Source organism: Triticum aestivum, chromosome 6B (genome assembly GCF_018294505.1).
Source record: "Triticum aestivum cultivar Chinese Spring chromosome 6B, IWGSC CS RefSeq v2.1, whole genome shotgun sequence".
Lineage (NCBI taxonomy): Eukaryota > Viridiplantae > Streptophyta > Magnoliopsida > Poales > Poaceae > Triticum > Triticum aestivum.
Window position 1 is genome coordinate 609454871 of NC_057810.1, and position 17860 is coordinate 609472730.

At 44.9% G+C, this 17860-nt stretch overlaps 1 protein-coding gene across 2 annotated transcripts; it reads left to right on the forward strand.

Moving 5' to 3' along the window:
• The first annotated feature begins 6560 nt into the window (after positions 1-6560).
• Positions 6561-17019, forward strand: LOC123138282 (condensin complex subunit 2). 2 transcript variants are annotated; one of them, XM_044558222.1, is made up of 13 exons: positions 6561-7024; positions 7116-7217; positions 7334-7451; positions 8035-8105; positions 8185-8245; positions 8340-8534; positions 8622-8899; positions 9695-9854; positions 9928-10181; positions 10260-10290; positions 11031-11191; positions 15323-15433; positions 16589-17019. In XM_044558222.1, exons 1-13 carry the CDS (start codon positions 6665-6667, stop codon positions 16799-16801), a joined length of 2115 nt encoding a protein of 704 aa, XP_044414157.1. In that variant the 5' UTR covers positions 6561-6664; the 3' UTR covers positions 16802-17019. The 2 variants fall into 2 exon arrangements, with proteins under 2 accessions (XP_044414157.1, XP_044414158.1); XM_044558223.1 differs by having other exon boundaries at positions 6574-7024; positions 11052-11191.
• The last annotated feature ends 841 nt before the right edge of the window (positions 17020-17860 follow it).

Consider the following 17860-nt stretch of genomic DNA (forward strand, 5'->3'; position numbering starts at 1 on the left):
CCCGGGACCCTTCCGGTGGTCCCGGTACAATACCGGGTGACCCCGAAACTTTCCCGATGGCCGAAACAGCACTTCCTATATATAATTCTTTACCTCTGGACCATTCCGGAACTCCTCGTGACGTCCGGGATCTCATCTGGGACTCTGAAACAACATTCGGTTTGCTACATACTCATATTCATACAACCCTAGCGTCACCGAACCTTAAGTGTGTAGACCCTACGGGTTCGGGAGATATGCAGACATGACCGAGACGGCTCTCCGGTCAATAACCAACAGCGGGATCTGGATACCCATGTTGTCTCCCACATACTCCTCGATGATCTCATCGGATGAACCACGATGTCGAGGATTCAAGCAACCCCGTATACTATTCCCTTTGTCAGACGGTATGTTACTTGCCCGAGAATCGATCGTCGGTATCCCAATACCTCGTTCAATCTCGTTGCCGGCAAGTCACTTTACTCGTACCATAATGCATGATCCCGTGACCAAACACTTGGTCACTTTGAGCTCATTATGATGATGCACTACCGAGTGGGCCCAGTGATACCTCTCCGTAATATGGAGTGACAAATCCCAGTCTCGATCCGTGTCAACCCAACAGACACTTTCGGAGATACCTGTAGTGCACCTTTATAGTCACCCAGTTACGTTGTGACGTTTGGTACACCCAAAGCACTCCTACGGTATCCGGGAGTTACACGATCTCATGGTCTAAGGAAGAGATACTTGACATTGGAAAAGCTCCAGCAAAACGAACTACACGATCTTGTGCTATGCTTAGGATTGGGTCTTGTCCATCACATCATTCTCCTAATGATGTGATCCCGTTATCAACGACATCCAAATGTCCATAGTCAGGAAACCATGACTATCTGTTGATCAACGAGCTAATCAACTAGAGGCTTACTAGGGACGTATTGTGGTCTATGTATTCACACGTGTATTACGATTTCCGGATAATACAATTATAGCATGAATAAAAGACAATTATCATGAACAAGGAAATATAATAATAATCCTTTTATTATTGCCTCTAGGGCATATTTCCAACACCCCTGAGCCGCCACCAGACCCATTTTGACCATCATAGGTGTTGGAATTCTTAAACGCCTTCATGATCGCGCAATCCTTCCATAGATGTGTGGCGGGCCGCTCCCTGGTGCCGTGTCTCGGGTAGGGCTCATTGAGTAGTTGTTCAAGAGATGGGCCTGACCCGCCGGATCGAGGCGGTTTACACGTCTCTGATTGTTACCTTGCGCATTGGCGTTGGCCACAAACTCCGGGTTACCGTCCGCCTTACGCTTATTGCCTCCTTGATTCATCGGGTTATGCTGCTGACCCTTTCCATTGTCGTTCTTCTTTCCCTTCCCGGTCTTTTCCTCATCAGACGCAGGATCCTTGGTACTATCAGAATTGACATATTTAACTAAAGCCGCCATCAGCATACCCATATCCTTGCAGTCACGTTTAAGGCGCCCCAGTTTCTGCCTCAGCGGCTCAAAGCTACAATTCTTCTCCAACATAAGGGATGCAGAGCCAGCATCCATCTTGTCAGATGAATGAATTATCTCCTTGACCCGGCGTACCCAATAGGTGGTGGATTCACCCTCCCCCTGCTTACAATTCGTCAAGTCCACAATCAACATAGATTGCTTACAGGTGTCCTTGAAGTTCTGGATGAACCGGGCCTTTAACTCTTCCCATGAACCAATGGAATTGGGTGGCAAACCTTTCAACCAAGACCGGGCCGTTCCATCTAACATCATGGTGAAATATTTAGCCATCGCCGCGTCACTGACTTCCAACAGCTCCATGGACATCTCATAACTCTCGATACATGCTCCGGGCTATAAGTCGGCCGTGTAATTCGGCACCTTTCGAGGTCCCTTGAAGTCCTTGGGCAACCGTACATTACGCAAAGCCGGTACCAGGCAAGGAACACCACCGGTTCTAGTGGCTACTCCCGCCTCAACGGAAGTTGTTGGGTACTCTGGAAAATCTTGATGTGCCGTCTGTTGAGCCGCTAGCTGAGCCACCAGCTGAGTCGCCCACTCGTTCTCCTGACATACTTGGTCTTGCACTGGATTATAGCCACCGGGTTGGTTACGGCGTTGGGCGTTGCTTGACAAAGCTTCAGACTCCATGTGCCTGCTGTAACTCGGGCTCCGGTTCTGGCGAGGCGGTGCTAACCAAGGCGGGGGAGTTGAATGAATTATGTCCCGGCTGTAAGAATAGGTCTCCTGCTGAGCTAAGGCCGTCTGGAGGAGTTCTGTGACTCTCCGGGTCTCCACTGCCGCCGGGTCATCACCGTCCATAGGAAGAGCCGCCAAACGTGTTGAGGCTGCGATTAAGTTCTCCATGGGGTTGGAAAAGTGACCTGGTGGGATCGGCACATAACGCGGTGGTGGCATGCTCACGTGAGGAGGTGCCATCTCCCGAGGCTGAGCCGACCCTCCTGTTCCGGCTATCACGAGCTGATTGGCCTCTGGCGAGTTACTTGGGCCGGCTCCGGGTGTAGCAAAAAGAACCCGAGGGTCATAACTCGGAGGTAAACGGGACTGGGTTTTCTGATGTCTCCTCCTCATTACCTCATTGGATGTGTTTAAGCTCATCGTGAGCTGGTAAGCTTCTGACTGCAACCGCTGTGCCCGGGCATCGAGAGCCCCCGCTCTGTAGCTAGTCTAGTATCCTCAGCTGCCAAGGCCTCCTTGGCCTGAGCTATCTCCTCACGCACCCGTGCTACCGCCGCGTCATGCTCATCTTTGTCTGCAGGAATAACCGTTGCGGTTAACAGGGCCGTAAGCTTGTCCATGAGGTCTATCAGCACCTGAGCTGGTGGGCGCACGGGGCCGCCTGCCCCAGCTGCTCCTAACCCGGACGTTACTGCTGCAGCGGCTATAGAGTTTGAGCCGGGCTGAGTCCCAACCATGAAGACTCCGGCCCATCTTGGCGGCTCACAGGGGTCCAGAATACTGATGCCATCGGAATAGCCCCCGAGCACGCCGTCTTGCACTTGGTACAACGAATTTGTTGAACCGGCGGACGAATCACCGTCTGAGAGGACGGCCGTCTCACCCCTATCTTCAGATCCTTCAAAAAGTTCCTCTCTGTGGATGCAGCCCACGAAGGCACGCCTCATGACAGGTTGAGTCCGGGTCTTCCTCGCACGCTGAGCCGTCTCGACGAGGTCGGTGCAGTTGTCCGGCTCAGGGCCCGGCTCACCGATCCGGCCAATGAAGACGTGGATTCCGCCGAAGGGAACCCGGTATCCGTACTCAATTGAGCCGGCGTCGGGACCCTAGCCTTCATCGTCAATGTAGATCTTGCCACGACGACTCTTGGTCATCCGGCCCACTACGTATCCCTTGAGCCCTTCGAAGTTGCCCTTCAAGAACTCAAATCCACCGTGCGCTGGCCCCACGGTGGGCGCCAACTGTCGTGGAATTGTCACGTCAGATGTCCTCGTGAAAGGACTTAGTTGTGGAGCCATCGCAACTAGGAAGCTTGAAGAGGTTAAATCGGGACAAAGGACACGAGAGGGTTTATACTAGTTCGGCCCCTTACGGTGAAGGTAAGGCCTACGTCTAGTTGGGTTGGTATTGATGTTTCGATGACCAGGGAGCGAGACACACTATGCCCGGTTCTCGATGAGTTGTTTCTTGCCCTAAGCAGCCAGTAGGTCGTCCCCTTATATACACGGGTTGACGCCCTGTGGCCTATAGAGTCCCGGCCGGCTTATAAACAGTGTCCGGCTCGGTGACTAGTTAAATATACCTTATGATACAAGTCATGCCATTACGGCGGTTTACTACAACGGGCCTTAAGTCGCCTGTGGGCCTTAAGCCCTTTATTGAACCGCCATCTTCATGCTTGGTCTTGGGCTTCTCTCTGGTGAATCCTCTTTGTGTAACCCGGCTCCTCCTGGGCGGCTTACACAAATAGCTATATCCCCAACACCCGGCAAAGTTTGGAAAAAGTTCACCGGAATGGTCTCCGGTCTGGAGAAGGAGTTGCGATTTACACACCCCAAAGTAAGTAGTGCTAGCTAGTTCCGCTCATTGATTCTAGTTTCATCAATACCATTATCAGTTTGATTGAACTATATTCTCGTAAAGTGCTTGTACCAGACACCCGGGACTAGTTTATGTGGATACTATGTTTGCGATCTCATTCGCCGCTCGACCTCTGAGTGGGGCTTCTCTGAAAAATAATTTGAAGTACGTAAACAATATTCACAATTTTATTTTATTAGCATCAATTATGTTGAGTTTAATTCATATATATGTATTGACCCCCTTCTTTAAATTAGATCTGGGAGAAGCGGGAAGAACTCCTACCACATGATCGCACACGAGCAATTCAATAGGAATTGTCGAGATTCTTTGTTGACCACGCCATACCTGAAAAGGGAGAATACCATATGGAATTGCTTTATTTGGGTAGATGATGTCAGCGGTCGTAGGAGATGTTATATTGTATATATGTAGTAGCTTTGGATAGATATACGAAAACTTGTTGTTCAACCAAGCACGGAGAAAGAGAGGTCACTTCTCTCTCTATATATGTTCATGATGATCTTGTGTAATTAATGGTTTCCTTCATTTGCTTACTAGCTAGCGTCAAGTTCTCTCTATATGTAGTAGCTAGCATCGACCAAGCACGGAGAAAGAGAGGTCACTTCTCTATATATATATGTTCATAACGATCTTGTGTAATGGTTCCTTCATTTGCTTACTAGCTAGCGTCGAGTTCTCTCTATATGTAATAGCCAGCGTCGACCAAGCACGGAGAAAGAGAGGTCACTTCTCTCTATACGTAGAAGCTAGCTAACACAATATGAAACCCCTAATTAAACCCTCCAAAACCCCTACCCCCCCCCCCCCCCCCAAAAAAACCCAACGCCTGGGAGCTGCTGACGCGTGGCTGCCCTTTTAGTCCCGGTTGGTGTTACCAACCGGGAACCAAAGGCTATCCTGCTTGGGCGCCCCACAACGGCCACGTGGAGCCCCTTTAGTCCTGGTTCGTAAGCCAACCGGGACTAAAGGTTTTGGGTATTAGTCCCGTTTGTTTTGGGTATTAGTACATACCCTGTTTTCTACTAGCGTCTGCTGTTCCATCGCCTGCAAGGGTATGAATCTGCTAGCGGGAAAGAAAAGATTTTGAGGAACTCCATCGCAGACGAATTTTGAGGAACTCCATCGCTGGTGAATCAAGTACAATATGAATCCACTCACCTCCTAGTTTGGTTGCCTGAGGAATTCCATCGCCGACGACAGCCTCTGGATCGAGAGACTCGAGGGAGGGGATGGGGGAAGGTGGGATTTTTAGGGTAGGGGGGAGTGAACGGGGGAGCTGCACGGTATGACGGTACGGCGTGGTGGAGTTATAAGGCGTCGATAGCGTCACGGAGAAGTGGTGGAACGACGCGACGGAACGGCGTCGCGAAGAAGCGGTGGAACTGCGCGAAGTGGAGCTGCACTGTGTTGGAATGGACGGACCGTGGGTTTGGTCCGAGAAAGTTGGAGTTTTTTTTTTGTAAAAATGACCCTCGCGACATTTTTTTTGGTCGAAAGGGAGTACTCATTATGTATTTGAGCTGAAAATATGTTGTTTGTTAGGTCAGATGGGTTGTAGCACCCGACAAAGAAATGGATTGCAGCATCCGGTGATCTCAGAATACCATGAATTTTATGCTAAAAAAAGGAAATACCATGAATTTTAACGCTCTTAGGCCTTGTTTGGTTGCTAGGGGAGATGTACTCCGGGTAGAGCTACCCCGGACTGAAAATTCCTGGCAAAACGAAAAGCTCAGGGAAATTTTGCATAGCCATTTGGGAGGAGCGGGGGAAATTTTGCTCAGATTCAGCTTGACGTTGATACGTGTGAAGCAGTCACGAGCACACCGGATCTTGCCGCCGGAGCTAGCAGTCGCCGGGGATGCGGATCCAGCCCATCGGATGCATCACACCAGATCTCGCCGCCGGAGCTAGCAGCCACCGGAGACGCGGATCCAGCCCATTGGATGCAGCGGAGGGGTTTGAGCAGGTCCTCGTCTTCTTTGTTCCTCGGCAAGGAGAGCTTGGAACAGAGGAGAGAGGAGGGGTCGACCAATCGAGGTGGCCGGCGGGAGGGACGAGAAAAGATCGAGCAAGACGGCGGCGTGGTTTGCGAACAGAGAGGGGGCGAAAGAAACGAGGGACTTCTCCCACGAGTCGTGACTGGTGTTTTCTCGTCCCGGGGATTCGGCCGGGGAGGGCCAAAGTTTCCCTGACTTGGGCCTCGACCAAATGGCCCTTCAGAATTCCCTGGGAGAGGTTAGCACGTGCCTTTCTATCCCTGGGATTGGGCCGGGATCCCTGGGTTTTTCCTGTGAACCAAACGAGCCCTTATTGGGTTGAATTTTCGCCTTATACCATGCTAAAAAAATAAGCAGCCCATTGGATCGAAGAGAGGAAAAAAAAAAAACTGCCCGTTGGATTCGCGAGTCGCCGATTGCCGCTTCTAGCGCTCCCGAAAATTTGAACACCCCTCCCGGGATGGAGCCCGAACGACACCAGACTTCTCCAAAACACCCCAAGCGGAGTGTAGAAAAGTAACCCCCGCAAATCCCCCGAACCCGATCCCCTTTCCCTCGCCGCCGTCCTTCCTTCCCCACGAGATGCCGCCCGCCGAGGACGCCTCCCCTGCCGCCGGCCCCCCGCAGGCGCCGACTCCGCCTCCCGCCCGTGGGATGGCGGCCGGCTCGAGGCTGCTGCTGCAGTCGCCGACTCCGCCTCCCGCCCGTGGGATGGCGGCCGGCTCGAGGCTGCTGCTGCAGTCGCCGCCGCCTGCGTTCCCGCTCGGCTCCAACGACGACCAGCTCGAGCGCGCTCGCGCTCGCGCCATGGCCCGCGCGGCCTCCGTCCGTCGACGCTCCCTTGCCGCATCTCTCGCGCCCAAGACCCCGCATCCCGACCTCCTCAACCGGGACGAGGTCATGGACCTGTTCCATAACTGCATCAAGCTCGCCTCGGAGAACGTACGTGCCTCACCCACCGTCAAAACCCTACATCGCTCCTGGATCTTACTAAGCTTGTTTTTTTCCTTCTCTATCTGTGGAAATTGGGCAGAAAATCAACCAGAAGAATACGTGGGAGCTGGGGCTCATCGACCACCTCAGCGAGATCATCCATGCCGGGGAGGAGGAGGACGACGAGACCAACTTCCAGAAAGTGCGCGTGATATGATCTTCCGTCTCCTTTCTTATTTTCAATTTGGAAACAGCTTTGTGTTTCTTTTTCTTACAAAATAATAAGATTGAGGAAACAAATTATGGTTTTGCGACCAGGCTAGCTGCACGCTAGAGGCTGGCGTCAAGATCTATTCTCTGCGTGTGGATTCGGTGCACTCTGAGGCGTACAAGGTGCTCGGTGGGATCAACCGCGCAGGAAGGGGGGAAGAGGCTGGTATGTATCCACTTGCGTTGTCAGTATCTTCTAATTGTGCACCAATTTGAATTTATTTGTCTTGTTTAAGCGGCTTGGTATAAATTGCAAATACTCTTATAATGCTGGAAACCAACTTTGCAAGCTAAACTCTGAAGTAAGCTGTCATACATGATGTCCGTTTGTGGTTTACTGATAAGATCAGTTTCTAAACTGATGCAAAGGAAAATAAGAACATCTTTTAGGTTTTTAATTTAAAAATGTCACCATATCAGGACGACCTTAGCACCTTTTTTTCAAGGTAATAATTACAATGTAATATTACCCTTTCTTTGGGAAACCACTCAGTGCTACATTACCATGTTATGCTGGTTTACACGAGTGTGCACTTTGCATGAGGCATCAACCTTCTGAGAATGACGTAGGTTTGGTTTGGTATATCTTTTTTGTTTTATATTGTTATATGACTATTGTTGTGAATTCTCTATCTGTTTACTATTGTCATAAACTTAGCTTTGTGTTCATAGTTGCAAGTTTAATAACCATAGAAAAATGTAAGCTACACAACTTCATTACAGTGTTCTGATTTGGAAATTGTAACAAGATTTGGGAGAAGGTGGCGATGCAGAGCCTGCACAAGAAGAAGGCGTCAACAAAAAAGATGTTGATAGAAGGGTACATTTCTTTAATACGATTTTTCACTACCTGCACTTCACTTGTTCTTTATCTTGCCAATGCTGTTTCGGCTATGCAGATTTCACCTGCTTCGACGCTGGAGTCCTCGTTTGAGGCTCTTAACGTGAAGAAGTTTGATGGTATGTTTCAAGCCTTTTCTCATTGTGCTTCTATGGAATTTATTAATTCTATAATGGGGCTGAAACTACAAGGTCATTTTATTTGCAATTATAGCTGCCTTCACGGTGGATCCTCTATACCATCAGACCACTGCTCAGTTTGATGAAGGTGGAGCAAAGGGGCTCTTATTGTATAATCTTGGAGTATATGGCAGTTGTCGTGTGCTTTTTGATTCGTTTGAAACGCCAGACAAATGCATCTTATCTGATCCTGAGAAGGCTGAGGTGATTGATCTTTCATTTGCTAAAGGTAATATCAGTTTGTCGCTCTGCTGTGTATGCTCTTTACATGTTGCTTCCAATTAGATTTCAGTGAGTTGCTACTACTCTTTGACAGAACAAATTGAGCAAATGATAGTTCACATGCCTCTATCCAATGACATCTCTCCTACCTTGAGGGATATTGTGGCTCAGTTTGATGAAGAAAATAAAAGGCCATCACATGATGCATCTTCCGGGCAAATGCTGGTGATGGAAGATCAGGTGGTTGACAGTAATGATGACAGCATGCCACCTGATTGTGGAACTTGGGATTTTGGTGGTTGTGATGATCAGGACAGTGCATATGATGAAAACTGCAGCCCAATGAATTTCAACTCAACAAACTATGAAGAGGTACTTGTAAACTAGACAAAATTGAGACATGGTCCTTCAGAAAAATAGTTACTACTCCCTCCGTCCGGAAATACTTGTCCTCGAAATGGTTGTATCTAGATTTATTTTAGTTATAGATACATCCATTTTATCCATTTCTAAGACAAGTATTTCCGGACGGAGGGAGTACCTGGTTAGGGAACTATCTGTTGTTTACTTGTGCATTATGTACTTATCCATGCACTCCCTCCATTCCACAATAGAAATCCTCTTAGCCTCTCGAACTTTCCTCAAAATACTGGTCTTTCTAAACTTCCAACGCAGCTTTAGTGACCGTGTTCCAGTTTATCGCTTCATCAATGCCATCAAGAAAAGAGTTAATTAACCCTTCTTGACTTCTTGTGCTTCTGTGCCTTGCTTTTAGGAGGAAAAAGAGGCAATTTAATTCCTTGGTGATAAAAAAGATAAGGGCATGAAAATAACTGAAGGGTAACATGGACATCTCACTCACACTCTTAACTCTTGTGTCCAACTCCCAAACGATATCTTTTGAAACGAGGGAGTATTTGAAGGCATATGAGGAAAAGTCAATTAGTCATAGGGTAGAACTATTGATTTACATTTTGTATCTTGTACCTCAAGCATTTCTTTTGTTGTTATAATCTGCTGCCTACAACTGAGTATTGCTATTTCTCTTCTATTAGAACAATACCCACATCCAAGGTAGTACAAAAGAACAGTTATAGTTTGTTACAAGTTCAAAGTTCCAAACCCGATTCTACAAATTTGTTGTCTTGACTGTGTATTGGTATACAGGGAACCGATGACTATGAGTACACTTTCCAGGGTCCAGACGGTCCTGATGTAGATGAAAGGCTCGAGAAAATTGCAGATTTGTTGTCACTTGGCGCGGGATTCTCTTCCAAAACAAATGCTTGGGCTGGACCCGAGCATTGGAAATATCGAAAAGTTAGAGGTAAACCCTGGCTAGTCCTATTTTGGTTCCATTTCAAACTAGCTTATTTAATACTGAATTTACCATTGTCTAGATCTGGAGCCTGCCCAAACTTCTGGTGATTTGGAAGTAGCAAAAAAGGCAAAGAAGAAGAAAGGCAAAGAGGAGCCTGATATTGATTTCACCAAAGCATTGGAACATGAGAAGGCAAATGTTTTTGCACCTCCCAAGAACCCAAAATCATTGTTGCTGCCTGCAAATAAGGGTGGCTGCAATAATAAACTTCCAGAGGATTGTCATTACCAACCCGAAAGCCTTGTTAAATTATTTCTTCTTCCAGATATTTTGGTAATGCTTACTTTCATGAAAATTATTCTTGATATGGGCCTAGGATCGCTGTAATAACTGTGCGTCTTTTTTTTGCAGTGTCTGGCTCGGAGAAGAAGAAAACCACTTGGTAAGTTTTGTTACATTCTCGCATTCTGTATTTGAATTGAAGATTTTCTCTTCCTGCTTAAGACTTTATTGTACTTCTTTCTGGACCTGCAAAAAATTGAAGTTTGAAAACAAGTTAAAATTGAAGGTTTACTTTTTTTTCTTTCTATTTATACTATATGTGTCCTTACAAGTTAAAATTGTTGTTCGTTGTGTATCATATTGCATTATTGTACTTCTTTTTGGACTTGCTGGTTTTGATTAAAGACTTTATTGCTCTATTTACACAATCCGGGAAAGATTTAATCTGTTATGAACATTAATGTTAGGTAGCATTCTGTTAGCAGTATGTCTCAGCTTACAGTTGATTTTTGTAATCTAAAAAAAATGGTAGCCTGGTGTGCATGTATCTCCCGCTTGCGCAGGGTCCGGGGAAGGGTCCGACCACTTTGTCTTTTGTACGCAGCCTTTCCCTGCATTTCTGGAAGAGGCTGTTTCCAGGAAATTATTTTATAATCTACTGCAGAAAAATAGCCTCAAAAGTAAAAAAAAATTGTCAAGAAAATGATAATTTTGATAAAATCTGGCTAGATGATCCCATTTATCAGAATCTGCCACAATGCGAAACGAAGCCTGCAGCTCATACTAGGTTATGCCTTCATGAGTACTATTTGCCTATATTTCTGTTGATGTGTTTTTGTTATTTTTTCTGACATCATTTATCTGGTACAATGGTCCACGGTGCCTTTGACCTCCTTATAGATGCCTTTGACCTCCTTATAGATGATTCAAGGGACAACAGCGATGACTTTATGCCATCCAGACCTTGGGATGATGATAACCTGGGCAATGATCATGTTGATGAAGGGGATGCGGCTAGTGATGTGGAAGAGCCAGTAAATCTTATTGCCAAACCAAGACAGGTGCATCCTCTGCCCCTTCTGTTTTCAAGACATTCATCTCTATGTACTTATATTTGGACGTTCTCCTGTATGTTTATCTTTCTATGTCCATCTGAATGTCAGTGGCCAGAAAAATCATCAAACGAACAATATTGTAGGCTTAAATGGCAGATAGTGGTTTAATCTCCACCGAGCAATTACTATCACCGGCTGTATTTAATGCTCGTGATTGTCTTTGCCATATTATGTTACAAGTTTACAGTAATATACTGATCCAAGGTCAAGACATGTATAGCAAACAATATTGAAATAAGCAGTTGGAAATTTGCTCCGTGGCTCCAAGATACACATTTCCATATTTCACTTTAATTGTTTGAGGATCCAAGTCAGGCAGTGGGTTGTATGCACTAAGGCGCTTATGTGGACTTGTGCACCAAGTTCTATAGTTTACCATATAATGGTATGCAAACCTCTGAAATGAATCGACAACATTCAGACGACATGCATGTAAACATGCCATACAATTTCAGGTCAAAATTTTACCCACACATCAAAGACCAAAAGGGACAAATTCAGCAGTGAATATTTCCAAATCTGAAATGAAACAATGTTCTGGTGCTATCTAGTACTCCCCCCTTCCCAAAATCTTAGGCACATAAACTTCTCTAAAAAAGCTGAAAATGTAAGGCAGATTTGGAACTCTACCTTCTGGCTCCCAACACATAGTATTCTCCTGTACAGTAAAGCCAGATTTGGAACTCTACGTTGCGGTTAGATAGAGCCCACTTCACCTAGCTCTTCCCGCGGAATTTCTCCTCTAGAGCCACCCTGTTTGCTATTTTCATGGATCGGACATCCATGTTTATTACAGGATATCGTCTATAACTGTGCGGTTCAGCAACGACCATCTGTATGCTAATTTTTCTGCCAAAAGCTTATGCGCCATAGATAATCATAAGGATGGAGTACTATGCATAGTCAATTTTTTTCCTTTATTGTTTTGTAGTGTGAGGATTGAATCTGGATCTGATTTTTCATTTCATGGTAGATGCATGTAGGAAAAAAGATAGATGTTTTCCTTAACTTTTTGAATGTTGAACTCAAGGGTTGGTGCGCTGAGCCGCTGATTGCACCTAAAATCCTCAGTGCTCTCAAGTCTCTCAAAGGATTTAAGCACAATCTTGGATGTTTTTACACGAAAGGCTTATATAAAGCCCCAAACAGCCGGCACCCAACCATACAAACACCGCACTGAGTTCATTGGTATAACAATTACAGCCCAAAACAAATCAAACAATAAAAGAAATATCAAATGTCTGATACAGCAACAACTTAGCACTCGGCTCGAGCTAGGATTGACTCTTAGCCGCCCTAATTGTTGAGTGAAGAGTTCTGATTGCTGCCATTGGTGCTCCCAATGGTGCTCTGCCTTCTTCGCCAATGGCATCCTAGTGACATGCAATAGATATAAGTTGCTCCTCTAACATGGTGTCATGAGCCCTGGTTTAGTTTTTTTCTCTGGACGTGCAACTCGTCCAAATCAATCTTGATCAAATTCTTCTTTTTGGTCTCGTCACATCTGGATTGTTTCCACCGCTCCATTTTAGTTCATACCCTGTTGTCTACTCTGTTCACCTTGCTCAAAATGGATCACGACCTCGACCCGGTGGTGAGATCAGACTGCGTTTTTTCTAACGTATCACTATTGGATGAATCGGGCCGTTGCTAGGCCAGGCCTCCAACTCGTACTCTGCCTTCTGGCCCTCGCCGCTGTGACTCATGCCATTTGGGAGCTTGGCTGACTTGATTTTTTCTTCTGCTGCCACTATTGCCAGTCTCTCTGGCCCGTTGCCTAGTTTAGTATGCGCTTCATAGTTCTATATTTTCTGCTGTGTCCACCAAATTCGTTGCTCTTTTGTGTTTCTCATGCCATGCGAGGCCAGTAGGCCACCAAACCTTTATATGTCTGCCTTCTTTTCTGGTCCTAGTCCATTTCTAATACAACTTTTGTGGTCTTTCTGGTCCTTGTTGTCTTCAATAGAATTTTTATGGCCTCCTTTTGCATCGTCGTCGATCTATGTCCATTTTATTGCCACCGAGGTTCTTTGCTGCCAGTTTCTTGGGCTATGATTTCTTGCACAATGCTTCATTCTCTTGATGTGCTGTCTTCTTTCGCTAACTAATTGATCCTACGTCATTGACCTAAGGTGTACCTGCTTAAATCGAAGAAATCACCAAAACAAGAATGGTTCCAGTTGCACTTCAGGAGTTCCCTCACGCAGCTCCACATAAACTTGGTCATCGGGCACTAATACGCAATTCCCGGAACTTGCGTGGGAAGATCTTAACCTTTAGAGGGATTGATCTTTGTTAGATGTAGCAATCATAAACTTTCAATAACAAAAGAATTGTAGTGTACACAAAAGAGTATTCACAGGAGTGCACCCTCTGACTGCAACACATATGTCCAGGCCACCACATGCACAAACAAAGTGAGCACATCTACGAAATTGTTCATGATACTGGATCACCGTATTAGATGACACGCCCACTCGGTCTCTTACTGCATTAAAGCAGGGGCAGGAAGTGATAACATTGCAACAGCTACACTCCTCTTCTTGTCACACATTTTGAATAATGCTTAATGGATTTGCCGTGCGAAACGGAGATGTGAGTTAAAAGCCATTTTCAAGAACTGTCTCTATCTACTTTTTAGCTATTTTGACTTGCGCCAATCCATCATTTGTATCTGGAATTTAACGATGTACCACCCCTATGAGCTAACTGATTCAATCTTGTGCATGATCAATCACTTCATATTCAACCTGCACATAAACTTTGCTTTGTGCTGCTTAATAGTTCCCTAGATTAGGAAATCACATGTTAAATACCTGGGGTGTGTTCCCCACCAAACATTTGGCTAGGCAATTTTGATAAGGTTTTGTGTGCCCAAGAGTTGGCCAACCTTGGCTAAAAATATTACTAGAGTTGGTAAGGAGCTATTGGCATGCCAAAGAGTCCGCAACCAAAACCAAGTCCAAAGTTTTGGCCATGGCCGAAAAATTGGTAAGGCACATGTTGGCTACAAACCAAACATACCCTTTAACCTGTGCCACTGATGTCCAAATTTCACTCCTATTTATAGGGCACCGACCCAGATTGTTTTCTTAGTGTGGGCATATTTCTGTATGCTTTGATTGTCTTTTCACTTTTCTGAAATCAATGGCTAATGTGTTAAAAATCACATATGAATGTCTGATGCTTTCATGAGTTCATGGCTCTGCATAGAGTTGTCCAACAATTCGTCAGCCACTTGGGGTATTAGTTTGCCCGACTTCATCAATAGGGTGGTTTCAATATGCTCTGGATCTGGCATGTACCTTTGCAATGTTATTGCTAGTATTTTGGTTTGGGTAGTATGTTATCATAAGAATTTGGGTTAAAATGGATTATCAGGATAAAGTTCGAGTCTTAAGTGGCTAGTTCAGTCTGTCCATGGGCATGCTTTGTAATTTAGTAGAATGCAAGGAAATATAATTGTCCTTTTGACCTTTTCCTCATAAAGAGTCTTCTCTATCACCACCACCACCAACAAAGCCTTTAGTCCCAAACAAGTTGGGGTAGGCTAGAGGTGAAACCCACAAGATCTCGCAACCAACTCATGGTTCTGGCACATGGACAGCACGCTTCCACGCACCCCTGTCCATGGCTAGTTCTCTGCTGATACTCCAGTCCTTCAGATCCCTCTTTACGAACTCCTGCCATGTCAAGTCTTCTCTATCATCACTGGTTTATTTTTTCCTACAATTATCTGATCTTGCTTTCAAGCCAGCCAATATCTATCGACCCTCTTCTGCACATTATACCCTGTTATGAACTACTGTTCCTGACACTGATGATGCCACATAATGTCTGTGCAACATCGGGTTAGTCGATACTCGACTACCGAGGGCTCCTCCAATCTACAGTTGTTGGCCTTTGGGCAGAGTGCTAAGCCTGAAGAGTTATATACATAATTTTTTATTGTTCCAGGCTGATGACTCTTATAAGTCTGAAATTGACTTATGTTGCTCTTTGTGGTATAACCAATTTACTTTTGGGCTGTTGGTCAGTTCTGAGCTGATGCCTGTTTTCTTTGTGATTGAATCATAGGTCAATAAGATTGATGTACAATATGACAAGGTATCGAAACAAGTTGATGTTCATGCCTTAAAGGAAGTGCTCTGGAATCACATTCATACATCTGCTAAGACTGCTGATCTGGTAATACAAGTGCTTTGGTTACTACTAAGTACTATCATCAAATATAGGTCTAACTGTCATTTTTTATGTAGATTAGCTGTGGCATCCCCTCTTAAAAGTACTTGTTTAGCACAATAATTTGTTCAATTTTTTTGATGAAGCGCTTGTCATGATTATGAACTTTCCTATTCATTGCAATGCTACATATCTTGATGGATTTTTTTGATATATTACATACGGGGCCACTGTAATCTAATATTCTCTCCGTCCCAAAATAAGTGACTCAACTTTGTACTAAGTTTAGTACAAAGATAGTACAAAGTTGAGTCACTTATTTTGAGACGGAGGGAGTATATACCAAGTAACAACCATGCTATTGCCATTTACTGGCTTTCTTGGTACAAAACAGTTTTTGGTAATCAAGTTGCCTAGACTAAGGTGACATTTTGGGTCTGAGTTTTAGTATTTGATAGTATACATATTATATATTTGTAAGGATATTCTATTTGTCTGTAATAAGCAATAGCCTTACTGCTCATCGCTGGAATGTTGCAAATTGCTATGGGCGGGGTGTGTCCAACCTTTGAGGGACTGAAAAGAAATACCTTTAGACGTGGAAAACAAATTTGTTGTGGTTTGACAATTTTTTAGGTGCCACATATTCTTAGTTTGATTTAAGAAAACATAAGAATTTTCGTTGTGACCAAACGTGGAATATTTGAAAAAAGGATCATTTGCAACACAGGCAACTGGAGTAATGTAGTACTTACATTCATATACACCTACATACCTAATACGTTGCCCATGTTTTATCGATACCTTTAAACTAAAAATGAGGGTTTTAATAATAGTATAGTACTTAAAATCAACCCTCCTACTTGACTTTATATTCATTAGCAGCACGGGCAACTGGAGTTATGAACCTACTCTGGTAGTGGCATAGTGCACTCATGCATTTAAACGGCCTTAAAAGAACATTGTTACTTTACAGGTTTGAGTACATGTACATTTTTGTCAGGGGAATAGAATAAGTTTACATTGCACACATTATATTACATTCTTCACTAGTATTATGATTTCCTTGCTTGTTGGTAAGAACCATTTTCCCTTCCCGTCTTCTGGTTTGGGTATGAAATTACTTACAGTATTTAAGCCTGATTGTAATTGGTCCTGCAGGAAAGAGATGACACAGAACCGTCTCTGTGCCTGACGAAGGTACTGCATGATCTTCCATGCAGTAACAGAGATGTTTCAACGACTGAAATCTCGCCACACCTCTATTTCATTTGTCTCTTGCATCTGGCAAATGAACACAGCTTGACGCTGTGCGACCGCCCGACGTTGGATGAGATCGACATATACATTCCGACTTCACCCCTTGTGAAGTAATCTCTGCTCGTCCGATGTTTTATTATGGCGCCACTGCATTTTGTATCATGTATTTATTTGATGCCATTTCTAATTGACCGGGAATTCCCAGGTTGTGTATGCTAACTTGCAAGTGCCTGATGGCCATCTGTAATCACCTTTCGTGGCATGGCTTATGTGATGAACATCGACATAATTTGCCATTTTTTTAGCAAACATGTTTTGCAGTTCTTTTTCCACATGTTCTGCCCTTGTCTGTTATCTCACCAATAGCAAGAGAATTAATGGTTGATCTTTTGGTTGACGTGCGTTATTTTCTGTAGACGAGACATGACTATTTGTCACTAAGACATTGCTAATCATCACTAAGGGGATTTTATAACGTGGCTACAGAAGCCAAAGAACGAGCTAATTCGTGGAGTGAACTTGCCCTGTAGCATTTCTATGGCACGCATCATATCATTCCTTCACATCAAGAATGTATCATAAACTTGTCGCATGTCATGGTGTGGGTACCCTTGTCTAGTAGTTGACCAAAACCATTGACTGCATGTGCAACAATGACATGCACAATGTTGGGTTGACAGACTTCGTGTCAGATCACTGATTCTTTTGTGTGAAAATTCAAGTATGTATCTCATCGCACTTCACATGATGTTATTTTTGGGGCCTGTTTTGAAGTCCTCCCACTCCAAGCTTCACAAACTTATTGGGAGGAGCTGAACCGAACGAAATAGCTGCCAGAAGCTACCTTTAGGAAGTTATATACGGTCGACCCTAGTCCAAAAATCTAGAGCGAGGTAGGGCCAGCTTCACAAAAACGAGAATCTGGAGTTCACCCATATTACAGCCAAAGTGCCACCGCCAAATAAAACGTTTCATCCAGCAGCGCAAAAGAAAACGATTCGCTCGGCAACCACCTGATCTGGTTGTAGCCGGCCCAATATGGTGGTAGACGGCCCAACAACTGCTGCTAGCCCAAGATGGTGATGTAGAAGCCGATTTAACTCCAGAACGGAAGGAAATCGCTGCATGGAGGGAGAAGCCAAGAAAGAAGCTGGATTTGTGGAGTTTTGAGAA

Coding starts and splice junctions, on each gene's coding strand:
- LOC123138282 (XM_044558222.1), top strand. CDS start 6,665: ATGCCGCCCGCCGAGGACGCCTCCCCTGCCGCCGGCCCCCCGCAGGCG. Junction 8,106..8,184: donor AAAAAGATGTTGATAGAAGG/GTACATTTCTTT, acceptor TCGGCTATGCAG/ATTTCACCTGCTTCGACGCT. Junction 10,182..10,259: donor TTCTTCTTCCAGATATTTTG/GTAATGCTTACT, acceptor TTTTTTTTGCAG/TGTCTGGCTCGGAGAAGAAG.